This window comes from Felis catus, chromosome B4, assembly GCF_018350175.1.
Source record: "Felis catus isolate Fca126 chromosome B4, F.catus_Fca126_mat1.0, whole genome shotgun sequence".
In the NCBI taxonomy this organism is placed as follows: Eukaryota; Metazoa; Chordata; class Mammalia; order Carnivora; family Felidae; genus Felis; species Felis catus.
The window spans coordinates 121713554-121730003 of record NC_058374.1 but is presented as its reverse complement, the minus strand read 5'-3'; the positions used below and the strand labels follow the sequence as shown (position 1 = coordinate 121730003).

General features: G+C 40.6%; 1 protein-coding gene, 1 long non-coding RNA gene and 1 pseudogene across 4 annotated transcripts in view; 1 reads left to right on the top strand and 2 right to left on the bottom strand.

The window, feature by feature from the left end:
• Positions 1 to 9751, bottom strand: part of UTP20 (UTP20 small subunit processome component) — a 108718-nt gene extending 98967 nt beyond the window's left edge. For both annotated transcript variants that reach the window (XM_006933978.4, XM_019835403.2), the window contains exons 1-6: positions 9525 to 9751; positions 8494 to 8574; positions 4864 to 4930; positions 4594 to 4726; positions 3953 to 4141; positions 343 to 424 (exon numbers count right to left, since the gene is read on the bottom strand). In XM_006933978.4, the coding sequence (XP_006934040.1) occupies positions 343 to 424; positions 3953 to 4141; positions 4594 to 4726; positions 4864 to 4930; positions 8494 to 8574; positions 9525 to 9569 (597 nt within the window). In that variant the 5' untranslated portion in view covers positions 9570 to 9751. The remainder of the gene's footprint in view (positions 1 to 342; positions 425 to 3952; positions 4142 to 4593; positions 4727 to 4863; positions 4931 to 8493; positions 8575 to 9524) is intronic.
• LOC123386707 overlaps positions 9751 to 16450 on the top strand; it is a 32110-nt gene continuing 25410 nt past the window's right edge. Inside the window, exons 1-2 of one of the 2 annotated variants that reach the window (XR_006601010.1) lie at positions 9751 to 9813; positions 13141 to 13286. This is a non-coding gene — a long non-coding RNA (uncharacterized LOC123386707). Of the gene's footprint in view, positions 9814 to 13140; positions 13287 to 15150; positions 15457 to 16450 lie in introns of those variants that run through there. The other variant, XR_006601011.1, reaches the window with a different exon arrangement.
• LOC101080981 lies at positions 12137 to 13050 on the bottom strand (annotated as a pseudogene).

Genomic DNA, 16450 nt, shown 5'->3' with positions numbered 1-16450 from the left:
GTTCTTTCCAGGAAATTATTATAAGTTTCTATTACTCTCACCATTCATATATTTACTAACTTGAATTCAAGGGCACTTCTGATATGCACACACTGAAAGCTACCAAAAACCTAAATAACAATAAACGAGTGACTCAAATTATTTCACATTAGTGAGCAATTTTATGATAAATTCAAAATGGTAAAAGGTTTATTCGTGTATATATATATATATATATATATATGTACACATACATATACATACATATTTATTTAGTTCATAAAAACCATATTATAAAAGATATCTGCTTCTGTTCATTAAATTCTTGAGGATTAATGAGCAATAAACATATATCAGACTAACCTTTCTCATCAAAAAAGTAAAACTTTCAGCAGCAAAGTTTCTTATATGTAGTTTTTTATGAGCCAGAAGTGTACTATACATGCTATAAATGAGAAAATAAGACATGTTTAATCACATTTTAATAAACATACATTCCATGTCAACTGTATGCCCAACACTGTGCTAGGTATGCAAGGAATACATTTCAAGTATAAAGCAAGTGCTTTAAAACCTCATTCAACTACCAAGACAGAAGATGGTCACAGACAAGAAAAATCCTAGGACCAGTGGTACAGGTCTTACAGAGAAGACTCCATGAAGAGCTGAGTCCTGAACAATATGAAGAATTCAGGTGGGTACAGTAGTGCGTATGACTAGAGATAAAAGCGAGAGCAAAGATGGGGCGAGCAGAAACAATCTAAAGGAGGCTAGTCTGTCTGAAAGAAAAAGGGTGATGTGGCTGGGTGGGCTGCTGCAGATAAAGCTGCTCAGGTAAACCAGTCACTGTGAACACCAAACAGAGGAGACTAGGCTTTAGCTTTCATCTCGTAAGCACTTTCTCTGTTACTTCCTGTAAACAACACAACTCCATGGGGTGGGAACTGTTATCCTGGTTCCACAGATAATGAAACTGAGACAGAAAGGTCAAGCAACCTGCTTAAGGTCACACCGCCATGTAGCTATAACTAAATAATTACCTGAATAATCACATTGTTTAAACTGGTCTCCCCAATGACAGGAGAGTATGGAATGTATCTCTCTTACACTGTACCCTCAGTACCTAGCACTTCGTTGCCCATAACAGGTGCTAATAAATATTGGCTAAGTAAGAAGTTAATATTTCAGAAAGTTTAATTTAGCAGCAGGATATAGGATAAAATAAATGAAGAAAGAAGAGGCTGGCAGTCCAGCTAGAAATCTGTTCAAGTCACGCAAGCTTGGGCGAACAAGGGCATGAAAGAAGCTGATGGTAGAGTGAAATGGCAAAAGATGGACCCAAGAGACATTTCAAGAGTCCTTGTGGTGGAAGCAAAGACCTTACACTGCCCACAAGGCCTGGACCCTTATTAATATGATGTGGCACCGTCTAATTAGTCTCTACTTATACACGCTGCCCCACCACCCAGGATTCTTTGCTGTTTCTCACACATGCCAGGCATGCACCCAAGGTGTTCCACTGATAAATTGTAAACTTTGCATGAAGAGGGATTTTTTATCTGTTTTATTTGCAATTGCATCTCAAGTGCTGTACAGTGTTTAATAAATACTTAACCAAGTGAGTACATGAATAATGGAATCAAGAGGATTTGGGGTCCCTGAAGACAACTGGGTCAAAAATGCCTCTAAGACACCAAGCCTCAGTTGACGAGAAGAAAGATGGTATCACTGTTGGAAAATGGGCAACCAAAAAGGGCCTAACACAGTACATACTTACTGAACACATGAACGAATGAAGAGATAGTTTGAGCAGGAATGTGCTGACTTTGATTTTAGTAATACTTATGTGAAAATATCCAGGCTGTTGAAGATGTCACACCAACAGCAAATAAATTTAGAAGTGGAAAGCGTGGCTTAGAAGATAAAAAAGTAACAAGAGAAGTCATGAAACCAAATAAGCCATGCAGTGGTCCCTCCTTATCTGTGTTCCATTCAGTGGTCTCAGCTACCCAGAGTCAACTGTGGTCTGGAATCAGGTGCTCCTCCTACTGACCACTGTCAGCTCAATAGGAGCATAGCACTAATGCCACAATATCTACCTTGTTGTTCATCTCACTTCATCTCATCACATTAGCCTTTTATCATCTCACATCATCACAAATGTGAGTACAGTACAATAAGGTATTTCCAAAGAGAGACCACATACACACAACTTCTGTTACAGTATGTTGTTATAATTGCTCTATTTATTATTAGTTATTGCTATTAATCTGTGCATTTATAAATTACACTTTGTTATAGGTATGTATACATAGAAAAAAACATAGCACATACAGAGTTCAGTACTATCTGTGCTTTCGGGTGTCCACTGTGGGGCTTGGAACATAAACCCCCACACATAAGGGGGGGACTACTGAATACTGCCCCAAGATCTTGCTGGTTTTGACAAAGTAATCTGGTTTCTAATACATTTTACCAAAAGCTTCACAAAGAACCAGCAAAGGCTGGAAAAATATTTCTTTCTCATTCTTTAATCAAGGCAGGGTAGAGGGAAGGGTGGTTCAACCAAGGGTAGGGTAAAGGGGGTTGGTATAAAAACAAAAACGAAATCTATAGTCCTATCCCAAACCCACACCTATACTTGGGAGGAGGGTAGTAATCTTACATATTCCTGTGGCAATTAAAGTATGCAGAAATAATCAGTACACCAACTGGAAAGCTCCATCAGTCCCAGACTGAAATTGATTATAAACAATCTTTTCCTTAAACAAAATGCAACTACTGAATTCATCCTCTTCCCCTGTCCACATTTGCTCACAATGTTCCCTGAATGTCTCTTCGGGCTTACTTAATATGTTAGGGACTGGGTAAATGCAGATATTTAAGACTGGACTCTTGAACAGTTCACAGGTTAGTAAAGAACATCATTACTAATGAACAAACAATTATAACAGAAGTTGTGTAACGTAAGTGTATAGAACACCAGAGGAGTTCAGAGTACAAAGCTTTCACTTTTGGCTAAGGTGCCCGGAAATATTTGTGGAGATTATGGAAACCAAGTCTGACTTTGATGGCAAGAGGCAGGATTTCAATGGCTGCAGATAAGAAAAGACCAGGTCAATGCAGACCAGCCAATGTGGACCACTTTGGCTGGAGAACCAACTTTGTATAGAGACTGAGCTGGAAAGGCAGTCTGGAGTCAAACAGAACTCCAGAGAAAGACAATCAAAAAAATATGTCAGAGTCAGGCAGCCATGTCAGCAGGTACGCATGATGGGTAGTGGACATTTTTTAACTAAACACAAGGCAAGAGTGAGCAATCCTGGTTGCTGGTATTGATAAAGACTGCACTTGAACAAAAAATAAAAACTTGCAAAACTCAGATGTTAAACTGTTTTGTTACTGAGGAGGCCTGTTCTATTGAGGAGCCTAAAGCACACAGTTGTTTTCACAGAGACAATCATGACTATTTAATACATATATATATACAGTGCTTTTGCTCTCAAAACTGATGCAGATGGGGAGCAGGACTGACTTGTAGACAGACATGAGAAATCTTTTGGCGATGATGGAAATGTTTAAAAAAATTTTTTTTAATGTTTATTTATTTTTGACAGAGAGAGAGAGAGAGAGAGAGAGAGAGAGACAGAGACAGAGCATGAGCAGGGGAGGGGCAGAGAGAGAGGGAGACAAAGAATCCAAAGCAGGCCCCAGGCTCCGAGCTGTCAGCACAGAACCCAACACGGGGCTGGAACTCACAGACCGGGAGACCATGACCTGAGCCGAAGTCGGACGCTCAACCAACTCAGCCACCCAGGTGCCCCATGATGGAAATGTTTTTAAACTGGATTATGGTGGTATTTGCACAATGCCATAAATTTACTAAACAGTGCTGAATTGTACGTAAGATAAAATAAAATTGAAAAGGGACAAAAATCAAACCAAACCCGAATTAGAGAGAGAAAAGGGTCACCTGTATATATTGGACATGTCCTTCACCATCAGTCTCCACAGGTACTTGTAAAGATAGGACAGTGAGGTGAAAGCCCATTCTAGTAACTCCGTGTCCTGAGTCTCCAGGATTGAGGTGATGGTCAGGAAAAAATCCTGAAAATGTGGATAAAAGTCCGTCTGCAGATCTCGTGCCAACTGTACAACCAAACTGCATTAAAGATAAGTAGAGGTAACTGATTCTGAGACATGCAGATCAAAAGACAGACTATTTCACAAATGATAACAGATTGCCTGTGATAACAGGATTAATTAAAACTTCCAAACCAAGTCTTGAGAAAGGCATAAAATTTTTCACATTTTAAGAGTTCAGCAAAGAAATTCAGCTGGAGCAAGAAAGTGTATTTTTGTTTTTAATCACAAATTATGCTCATTCCTGTAGCATGAAAGAAATATGAATTTTCTTAAATGTATAAAAGAAAAAAGGAGGATAACTCTAAAGATTCTGCTTTTTGGCAATTCACTAATGTTCTGATCTAACAGAAAAGGTACATTCTTGTTTCCAAATTACAGACACCAGATCTAAGGCAAATGTAGTATAAAACACAACCTTTCTATAATTCAGATAAAGGTCATTGAGCTTTCTCTCAACACGTTACTTACTCCAAAAGGGGCTGATAAGCAAAACTGTTCTTGGTCTGCAGGTGAGTCTTCAAACTCTGAACTATCTCATTTTGATGATAGACCAACTGATTGAAGGACTGGCACTTGTCAATAACTTCTTTGTAAAATTTTCCTGGGTGAAAAAAAAAAAAAGAGAGAGAAAGAGAGAGAGAATAGGTTCTGCTTTTCTACCATACCACTAATTTAGTTGTTTTAAACACATAAAGTACAAATGATGGGAGAATAAAATAGAAGCAAAATAGAAAATACCAAAGTGTTCTGTAAGGTTCAATTCTCTCCATTTCAGCAGACCCTCAAAAAAGTAGGTTTCGACTTCCTGCCAAGATTAAAGCAGTCCATTAATCAGGCAACTCAAAGAAAATCTATGATCAAAGTAAATAGGAATAATGATACCTTGAGACAATGATAATAGGAGTTTAAACGCATTTTTTTTAAAGGGTGATAACTAACATACTCAAAAAGCAATCAGATGTATAATATGGGCAAAGGATTTATAAACACAGTATTTTGTTGATTTGGTTGCAGCAAATGATTCTTTAAAACCTATGTGATAGTCACACTAAAGAAAAAAAATTTTTTCCTGTTTTCTACAATTTTAGGCCCAGAAAAATGTGCTCTTATAATTCTTTCATTCTGCTTTTGGAAATATGAATTACAACCTTATGGGAAAATACTCCAGCAATCATTAAAATGAAAACAAAAACAAAAACAAAAACAAAAACAAAAACAAAAACAAAAACAAAACAGGTATGCCCTCTGACCCATCAATTCCCATTCTGGAGATGCTTTTTATAAAATTTACAAACATACTAGTATAAGGATGCTTATTCAACTTTATTGTAGTGGGTGGAAAACATAAAAAGTGTAAACATCGAACAACAGGAAAGTGCTTGTTGTAACTCATGGTCCATAAATTCTAAGGTATATTATATAGCTACTAAGAATAGTTGTATCTATATTGAATTAGAAGGATGTTGAGGATAAACTCCCAAAACGATAAAAGCAAGTTACGTAGTATAAAGTATATGGTAGGAGCCAATATTTTTTTAAAAAGACCTCTATAAATATACACATTTGCAAATATTTGTATGACAGAAAAGTACAGAATATATATATATATACCAAATTGTTCATATTAGTTTCCTTGACAATAAGGGGTAGGAGAGGTGAGATAAGTTTTTCTAAGTTCACCAATATGTTGTCATACTGTTTAGCTTATTATCCCAGTGTACATTACTTTGTACTTTGAAAGGTAAAATCAATAAAATTATTACTGTATGTGTGTGTGTGAGTGGAATGTGACAGTACAAATTAGTCCACAAACTGCATGCCAAATCTACAATCTCAAAAAAAGAGCAAACCTTTAAAGAGGGCTTTGGAAATCTTTGAAAAATAAAAATGAAGATAAATCAATAGGCAGAATAGAGGGAAAGAAAGAGGATCTCATTAAATTTTGTTCGGTGTCTCTTAAGAGAGAGAAATACACCTAGCAGTTTAAACCTAAATGAAGAAGGCATTCCCAGTATAGGATAGCAGCAGGCACATGTCAGCCATTTTGTGGTAGACTATGTCCCTGTCCCTTTGCCATGTGACTCACAGCCCCTACCGCAGAGGGATGGAGTCTATTTTCTCACTCCTTGAATGTGGCCAGGTTTTCTGACTTGCTTTGACCTATAATGTGCAACAGAAGTGATCTTGCAACTGCCAAAGTTAGGCTTTAAGAGGCTTTATAACTTCTGCTTTCTCTCTCTTGAAAAGATTCTGCCATCATGAAAAGAAGCCTAGTCTAGCTTATCAGAGAGTAAACGGCCATGAGGATAACTAGGACTAACAAGCCCCAGTTAAAATGTGATTGAGACCATTCTGGACCATCCAGCCCAAGATCAGATCCTAGGCTCTCTTCTCTAACCTGACATTCTACCTCTTAAACCATGTATCTCTCCTGTGGCTTAAATTATAAACCATATACTGAATTCTAAATCTACAATTCCACCTCCAAAATCACCTGTACTCCTCCAGATCCATATATCCAAATAGCTTTTGGACACCATCATTCAGATGGCCACAGGTACATCAAATTCAGTAAGCCCCAAATAGAATCAACCCCCTGCTTCTCTTCCTACAAATCTACCTTAATAAGTGATGTCCTCAACCACCCAGTTGTTAGAACCAAACTTTAACCTCCTTCCCTCCATAACCAGCAGGTCACAAGTCCTCTCCATTCTACTTCTTTAATATCTCTGGAATCCTTCTCTCCATCTTGACTGCTGCTACCATAATAATTTTCTCACTTAGATGACTACCAAATCCTCACAACAGGTTGTCCTGACTCCAATCCTGCTCTTCCTTTCACATTAAGGGCTAGAGAGATCTAAAACTGAGACCTGGGGGCGCCTGGGTGGCGCAGTGGGTTAAGCGTCCGACTTCAGCCAGGTCACGATCTCGCGGTCCGTGAGTTCGAGCCCCGCGTCAGGCTCTGGTCTGATGGCTCAGAGCCTGGAGCCTGTTTCTGATTCTGTGTCTCCCTCTCTCTCTGCCCCTCCCCCGTTCATGCTCTGTCTCTCTGTCCCAAAAATAAATAAACGTTGAAAAAATAATAATAATAAAACTGAGACCTGATCATGTCACACACTCCTCTACCTTACTCCAAGAATGACATCCCAGAGCTTCAGGATAAAATCCAAACTTAGCTTGACATATGAAGTTCTTTATGCTCCTTGATTATTTCTTCAGCTTTATCTCTCACCAGCTATCTCCTTCCCCTATCCCAGTCACCATCAACACAAACACTATACATACAATGAATAACCACATTGAAATGTTTTGCAGTTTCTTAAATGTCACATGAATTTTCTAGTCTCTGTTCCTTTATATAGGTTTCTCTCTCAACATTAAACAGTATTTCCTGCCCTTTTGCCATGCTAAAACCTATACAAATAAAGCATTATGTGCTTACCCAGATCACATCATTTAACACATTGAATTCACACGTTGGAATAAGGCATCCAAAGGGACAGTGAGCAAAGTCTGACTAGAGTTATAAGTGAAGAACTGTAAGAACTGAAGTTGAACCCCTAAGTTAAAGGCATGTTACAGAGGACCTTAATAGGGTAACAGGGACATAATGAAGATGCAGCAAAAGCAAGATTTTTAAGTACAGGTGTGACTGAGAGCATGGTTAGAACTGGAAATCTAGCTCCTTTCATTTTGTAAAGGAAGAAACTAAGCCCTGGAAAAGTGATGTTCTTAAAACCTCTTTTAATTTTTTTTTTCAACGTTTATTTATTTTTGGGACAGAGAGAGACAGAGCATGAACGGGGGAGGGGCAGAGAGAGAGGGAGACACAGAATCGGAAACAGGCTCCAGGCTCTGAGCCATCAGCCCAGAGCCTGACGCAGGGCTCGAACTCACGGACCGCGAGATCGTGACCTGGCTGAAGTCGGACGCTTAACCGACTACGCCACCCAGGCACCCCTTTAAAACCTCTTAAAAACTGTAGCTTCAGGAAAATGAATCTGCACCAGCAATCAGAATGCACATGGAAAAGGGAGAGGCTGGAATCACAGAAGCCCAAGTATCTAGGTATCAAGCCAATTGTCTAACACAGTATCACCTGATAGAACTTTCCACAATGATGGAAATGTTCCATATCTACACTTGTCTAATATTGTAGCACATATGGCTATTGAGCCCATAAATTTCTAATTTGCTTTAATTGAGATCTTATTTGCCATATGTAGCAACTTATAAAATCACACAGGTATAATGCATTTCATATTCATTAAGGAATGGCTTGAAAACCAATTCACTTCTACTAAGAGGAGAGACTAAAAAACCAACTGTGAATACTCGAAGATCGGCTAGTAAACATTCTCTTACCTCATCATAGCTTGCAGTTCTATCAATCCGGTGAATAATATCAATATTCACATTCGCCAATCGTTCAGCAAATGTAAGAAACTGCGAAAGGGAGGGATATTTAATATACAATCATCATTTAACACTTATCACATCTTGAATATCTGTTTTAAGCACTGTATAATATAATAATTACATGTCCACAATTGCCTTGTGAAAATATAAAGTTTAAAGTTTCAATAAGCCTCCTCACGTACTATCATTACGAATAACAGTATGCTTCTCTTGCAATTTCAGACTTGTATTTTCAATCAATCATAAAATATATAATTGTGTTTTGAAACTAGATGTAGACATCACTGATGAGTCACAAAAGAGAAGTGTAAAAACAAGCTCAAAGACATAGTGTTAAACGCCCTGTACTACTACTATATGAAGATAATTAAATACTTCCACGAATGTATTTGCAAAAGTTCAGTTATGTCATTTCAAATAAAATTTCCACACTAAATTGTGGTGGATCCAGGTGAAAGTCGGTGATGTGGCTTCCCTGGATCTACTGTAGGTTTCATAACCCGCTACAAGCACAGGGATCTGGCTAAGTCGTTGCAACAATAGTGTTTTTAAACACATGCAGACATACGATTGGTACAATAACAAAGAAACTCTCAGAAGAAAAACTGAAAGTGGTGTCATAGCCATTAGCCAGAAATCACTTACCTCCTTCCTCCGGCTCGCCCCCCAATTTGGTCTTTAAGGAGAAAAGAGTAGTGGAAAACATCTCCTAAGCAATTAGTCTGTGATAATGAATTTAACTCTGGACCAAAGGGAATTCCCAGGCAGGCCAGACCCCACAAACCGCGGGCGAAACGTGCTATTCAGACGTCTTTCCCCATCCCATGTTTACTACACCCGCCAAGTCCCTCTCTTTTGCCAGGTAAGTGACTCACGCTCCGCCCAGAACACCTCGGCCCCCAGTGTCCTGCTCAGACCCAGTTCCAAGGCTGAGGCAGCAGGTACCCACGGTTCCTGGCCCAGGTGCCTTTGCTCACCCTGTACGTGTTCTCCGTCTTGTGGGACATAGGCTTTGTCTTCATGGCGGCAGAGACACAGGGGTCCGCGAGGACCTAGGTAAGGGTCGAAAGGATGGAACCGATGGTACGGAGGTAAACTTGCTCACACACTTGCACGCTCCAATTTCCAGGTGCTCGGACTCCATCACGTGCGGCTTGTGCCTCTGGGCGCGGCCATGTTGGCGATGGGGAGGAGCCTGGGAGAATCACGTGGGCGGAAAAAGCCGACCGAGCAGTCGCAGCCTTCTGGAAAGAGGGCGGGGCCGCGGTGAGTTGATGTTGGAGTAGGCGTGGAATTCTTTTTCTCCTTTCAGGGAAGACTTATAAAAACTATGTATTTTTATTATAAAAGAAAATCTCCCTGTCAGTATTATCGACTAACAATCACTACCCTTCACTATGAGCCTTATACCACGCAAAGCTCTTTACATCCAGAATTTTACAGAAAAGCGCAGTGTGAACGCTACGTGGACATAATTGAGGTGCATTTTTAATTTTTTTTTTTTACATTTTATTTATTTATTTTTTTTGAGAGAGGGAGAGAGACAGAGTGCAAGTGGGGGAGAGGCAGAGAGAGAGGGAGAAACAATCCGAAGCAGGCTCCAGGCTCTGAGCTGTCAACACAGCCCAACGCGGGCTCCAACTCACAAACCTTGAAGTCATGACCTGAGCCAAAGTCTGTGGCTTAACTGACTGAGCCTCCCAGGGGCCTCTGAGGTGCATATTTTTGAGCCCCTTTGGCATACGAAGGAGGCAAGGATGTGCAGCTGGTAAGTAAGTGGCAGTCTGGCAGAAGTCTCTGAGCGTCAAAGTCATATTAACCATTACTGTCTGAATAAAATTGAAAAATAGAAAAAGAGTTTTATTTTTTAAATTTATTTTTTAATGTTTTACTTATTTTTTAGACAGAGAGAGACAGAGCAGGAACAGGGGAGGGATAGAGAGAGAGGGACACACAGAATCCGAAGCAGGCTCCAGGCTCTGAGCTGTCAGCACAGAGCCGGACACAGAGCTCGAACTCAGGAACCGCGAGAGCATGTGACCTGAGCCAAAGTCGGACGCTTAACCCACTGAGCCACCCAGGCACCCAGAAAAGGAGTTTTAAAGAAAAATCTTAATTTCATAAGCAACCAGTTAAAATTTGGGTATTTTTCCTACCACTCTTATGTTGTTAAACGTAATTGTACAAGCAGCTGTATGTGTATTTTTTTTTCCACGTATTTATTCAGCAAGTATTTCTTGAGACTCTACTTGGGCCATGCACTGTTGTGTGAATTGAACAAGACACAATAATAATAGTAATAATAATAATAATAATAATAATTCTGTTTGGAAGTATTTAGTCTGAGGTGCTTACATCTTAGACAAGGAAAGATATTAAGTAGACAATTGGATACATTCCTGCCCAGAGCTTGGTGTAGAGGTCAGGACTGGAGGTGTGACTTAAATACCTTAAACACTCTTTAACTACTGAATCATTTGGAGTATTTATAAAGCCGTGGAACTGGATGAGATATTTTAGGGAGAGAGCTATGGAAAGGAGGGTGAAGAAGAGAAGAGGACCGAGTTGATCCTTGGAGTGCTCTAACATTTAGCAGTGGCCTAGAAGGGAGATGGGATAGAGAGCCAGTGAGGTAGACACAGATTAGTCTTGGCATGGATGAGGAACCACTGGTCAACTATGCTGAAAGCTAAGGCTGGGGAAGTAGCTGCTGGATCTGACAAGGTGAAGGTCACTGGTGACCTTGACAAGTACGGTCCGGTATTGAAGAAAGGAAGCAAAATATGCATAGACTGGAGGGAATCGGATGAAGAAGTGAAGTAGATCTAAACACTTTCATATTATTATTGGCATTACAACATCAATATTTTGTATGTCATCATGGGGTTGTAAATATTTTTAACGGCTCCGTAGCATTTATGGACTTTTTTTTGCAGACGTACACAACTTTAATAACTATAGATTAGCAAAACAATAAGACAGATACAATACAGTAAAATGGGTGAGGTAGAGATAGAAAGGGCAGAAGGACGCTGAATATGATAACAGCAACCAATGGTGATTCCTTTGGTGCCCTAAGGAGGTCATGAGACTCTTCACTCATGTCGCCAGCAAATAAATGCAAGTTCACCACCAAGTCTGGAAGATAAGTAGTGGCAGTAATGCTGAGTTTAGGATAGGGGCAAGGGCCCTCTTTGTCCCAAAGTGTTAATACTCAAGGATGCCCGGGCTCTGAGTGTTAGGTCAGCATTGTGTCATCAGGAGAGGGCCCTCTTCAGGACACTCTCCTATTCCCTAACACTAGGTGGAGAAACAGGTCTCCCCACTCAGAGTAATGTGAGTCCGTTATGCCGTGGCCTTTTGATGCGTAGCAGCACTGCACACCTCTTGCCAGCTTCACTGTGTTTACCAAGCGCCCTTCCTGCAGATGGATTCATGTGAAGCAGAGAGTGAGCAAATCCGGAGGAGATGGGAGGAACCACAATGGTGGGATTTGAGGGACAGGAGTTGGCTGGAGGAGCAGGTTTGCACCTCGTTGGGTCCCTCCCAGGCATCAGTGAGATTGCTATTGCTCAGGAGTGCCTGCTCCCTAGGTTTGAAGGCTGGCATCCCAAGGTAAGGGCAGCTGGCACAGCAGAAAGCATTATCCAGGTAGAAATTTCTACAAGCCCACTTGGGCTGGAGCTCACCTGTTCCCTTGCCTTCTCTTTCTCCAGTGCTTCTGTGAGGCCACAGGTGCAGTTCTTCCTCTTTTTTCCCCCTTCCTCACACAAAGGAGCCCAAGGGAAGCTGAATCTGGCTTCTTAAAATTTTCCGGATCCAGCTGCTCATCGGAGTCAATGAGATCCATGCTCTCATCCTCCATGTCATTGGCTGAGAGGGTCCAAAGCTTGGCTGCTGCAGGGGCCATAGCAGGCTTCATCAGAGGAGAAGACTTCTTGGCAATGGAAAGCTTCAGTTGACCAGAAGAACACACTTCAAAGTTGGGTTTTTGCCGGCAATCTGTAAACAAAGCAAACTGTCACTTTGGTAACAGGTGTTCTTGGACAGACTGTATCTCTTCAGGGTTCAAGGGCTCCTGCTGCAGCTCTTTCACTTCCACAAGACCAGAAAGAGTCAGGGCCAAACGCAGCTTAGATGTTGTCCTCCCTTTGCTATTGTTGACTACAGCTGTCTCTACCAGCTCTTTCAGAAAAAGACATCCACCAGGGCATCTCAGCCCAAATCTGAGCACTGTGCAGAGTAGTGCTTCTAGGAATTACACCCAACAAAATAATGTCAAGGCTAGATTCTTTGTGGGCAGATTGCAACAGCTGGTTGATGTTTTCCACAGACACTTGGCCCTCATTGCTGATTAATGTTTGAAGCTTATCTATCAGATATTCCAGAGCTTCCACCAAAGATGACTTACCCCAGACCACTGCCACAGACTGGCCAGCCAAGATCCCATAAGTTGCCATTCCTGCAGTGCTGATGGACCTAGAAACTTCTGTTCAGGGCTTGCTCCTGGCTTCTGGATTTTTTAATAATAAAGTATAGAAGTGCCCAATATTTGGCTTGCCTCCAGTAAGCTAACTGGCTTTTTTTCTTTAGGTGGTCCTTCCCCTTAATGCATCACAAGTCTCTTAAGGAATTCTATGAAAGCTGCAGACTTTCTCCTTAGAAAAAAGCAGATAAGCTCATTCACACTGAAGTGTGTAGATGATTGCAGAAAATTAGAAGTCTTCAGTCCCCTGAAGGTAAGAGCCCCCACTCTAAGCAATATTCCCAGCCTATTGCTAAAATCACCCCAGATAATTGTGTCCTTTTCTTTCTCTGTTGTTTATTTTTGATGGTGGAGTTAATGGGACAATAAGGAATGGAGAGAAAAATGAAAATCAAGGACACTAAAAGAAATGACACTTGCAAGTTCTATATTGCATTGTTACTCATTATATGATTCTCCTGTACAGGCATACCTTATTTTCTCATGCTTCATTTTTATTGTGTTTCACAGATATTGCATTGTTTTGTTTTGCTTTATTTTTTGCCAATTGAAGGTTTGTGGCAACCTTGCATAAGGCAAATCTACCAGTACCATTTTCTCAACAGCATTCACTCACTTTATGTCTCTGTGTCATATTTTGGTAATTCTGGCAAATTTTCAAACTGTTTCATTACTATTATATTTCTTATAGGTATCTGTGATCAGAGATTATGACTTGCTGAAACCTCAAATGATGGTTAGCAGTTTTTTGTCAATAAAGTATTTTTTAAAGTTTTTATTTAAATTCCAATGAATTAACATACAGTGTTATATTAGGTTCACGTGTACAATATGGTGATTCAACACTGGCATACATCACCCGGTGCTCATCACAGGTGCACTCCTTAATCCCCATCACCTATTCAACCCATCCCACCCCCACCTCCTCTCTGGTAATCATCAGTTTGTTCTATATAGTTAAGAGTCTGTTTTTTGGTTTGCCTCTCTATTTTTTTTTCCCTTAGCTCATTTGTTTTATATCTTCCACATATGAGTGACATCATATGGTATTTGTCTTTGACTTATTTCTCTCTAGCTCCATCCATGTTGTTGCAAACGACAGGATTTTTTTCCCATTCATTTGACTCACTTTATTGCAATATTTGTATTATTGGGATAATCTGGAACTGAACTTGCAATAGCTCTGAGGTATGCTTGTATTGACAGCTCTGGTTGAATAACTTATGTATATAATATGATGGTTAAAGAGCACGGGTGCTGGAACCAGATTGCCTGAGTTTGAGTCCTAGCTCTGCCATTTATTGGGGGTGTGACTTTGGGGAAGCTCTCTGAGCATAATTTCCTTAAATGGAAAATGAAGGTAACAAAAGCACTTATTTCCTAGGGGGCTGTTGTGCAGAATAAATAAGCTAATGGGTGAGAGGCACTTAGGATGGTACCAGATACCATAACTGTGCAACCTTTGATAAATTACTTAACCTATCTGAGACCCAACTTTCTGATTTATTACATGGAGAGGATGATAATCCCAATCTTCCAAGTTATCGTATTGGCATATAGAAAATGGAACAAATATTTGCTGAATGGATAAATAAGTGACCATTAATTCTCTAGTATGTAGCTACCTAACAAGTTTTTTCAGGGCAGAAACCATGCACTTTTTCAACTTTACATTGCCAGTGTATCTCTTGAACTTAAGAGTTGTTTAATGAATGTCTGTTGAATTAACAAAACGTACAATACTTTATTTAACCCTGACAAACTCCAGAGTAATAGAACTTCTGCATTGGATATGGGTTATACCACATGATTTTTAAGGTCTCTCTCAAAGCCAGGTTTCTGAGTTTCTGTGGAATATCTGAAGTAGCCACAAAAAACACCTCTTTTTTTTTTTAATGTTTATTTGTTTTTGAGAGAAAGAGAGAGAGCAGGGGAGGGGCAGAGAGAGAGAGAGACACAGAATCTGAAGCAGGCTCCAGTCTCTGAACTGTCAGCACAGAGCCTGTTGCGGGGCTCAAACTCACAAACCATGAGATCATGACCTGAGCCGAAGTTAGATGCTTAGCCAACTGAGCCACCCAGGTGCCCCCAAACACTTCTGTTTTTATGAGTGCCTCCTTGCCCCCAGCCTTTTCCCTCTGTGCAGAGACATTGAATACCCCATGTAATCCTCCTTTTTTTCCCCCTAATATTGTTCTGATCCATTTATCCCAGTCAGGAAACATAATTCCTTCCTTCTTAAGCTTGATCAGGAGCTCTTGGAACTTTCACCTTTTAATCTTTGTTTCCTTATTGCCTAGCACACTGCAGTTTCAAGCCCAGGGGACTATATAATCACATGAGGAGTTTACCCGGCCATACATGGAAGTGGAGCCCAGAGAAGGCCTTTAAGTAGAGGTGACATCTAAGCTGAGACCCAGAAGGTGAATAGAAGTTAGCCAGGCAAAGGAGGAGCATGGACATGAATGGTGTTATCTGGGTAAAGGAAACAGTATAAAACGGAGGGAATAGTGTATGAAATGATTTAAAATGGTTGAGTATAAATTTGCTTATTTTTAATTCCTCATCCTAAGCCACACCCTGTCAAGTTAGCACTGGGCATTGACAGCATCCCTATCGTCCTTGAGCTAATAAAAGGAAAACATAAGGGAGAGTGTAAAACTCAGAGGTCATGAGAGCTTCAGCTTCCTGATCTATCAAGTGGGGACAATAGTCACACAGGCTGCTGAAAAATTAGCTCAGGTATTGTATGTGATGGTCTGGAAGGGGGTAGGTCTGCCTGTTGGCATGGTCTTGTCTAGAAAGGGGCTCAATAGGTGAAATATATCAAACCAGAGATGATCCTCACTCAACAAGGGACAAAGAAAGTGAGATCTCGAATGAACAAAGGGGAGTGAAGTGAAAGAGAAGGAGTGGACCAAGGAGGGTCTTTTAGTGACTTGTAAGCAGTAGGGTAAGCTAATCCAAAGATCATTCCACTCTTGGGGTGCTTGGGTGGCTCCGTTGGTTGAGCACCAGACTCTTGATTTCAGCTCAGGTCATGATCCCAGGGTTCTGGTATTGAGTCCCACCTTGGGCTATGCAGTGAGTGTAGAGCATGCTTGAGATTCTCTCTCTCTCTCTCTCTCTCTCTCTCTCTCTCTCTCTCTCTCTCTCCCTCCCTCCCTCCCCCTCTCTCTCTCTGCTCCTCTCCCCCTAAATCCCCCTCAAAAGAAAGTCAAAGATTATTCCATTCTTTTTTTTTTTTTTATGAAATTTATTGACAAATTAGTTTCCATACAACACCCAGTGCTCATCCCAAAAGGTGCCCTCCTCAATACCCATCACCCACCCTCTCTTCCCTCCCACCCCCCATCAACCCTCAGTTTGTTCTCAGTTTTTAAGAGTCTCTTATGCTTTGGCTCTCTCCCACTCTAA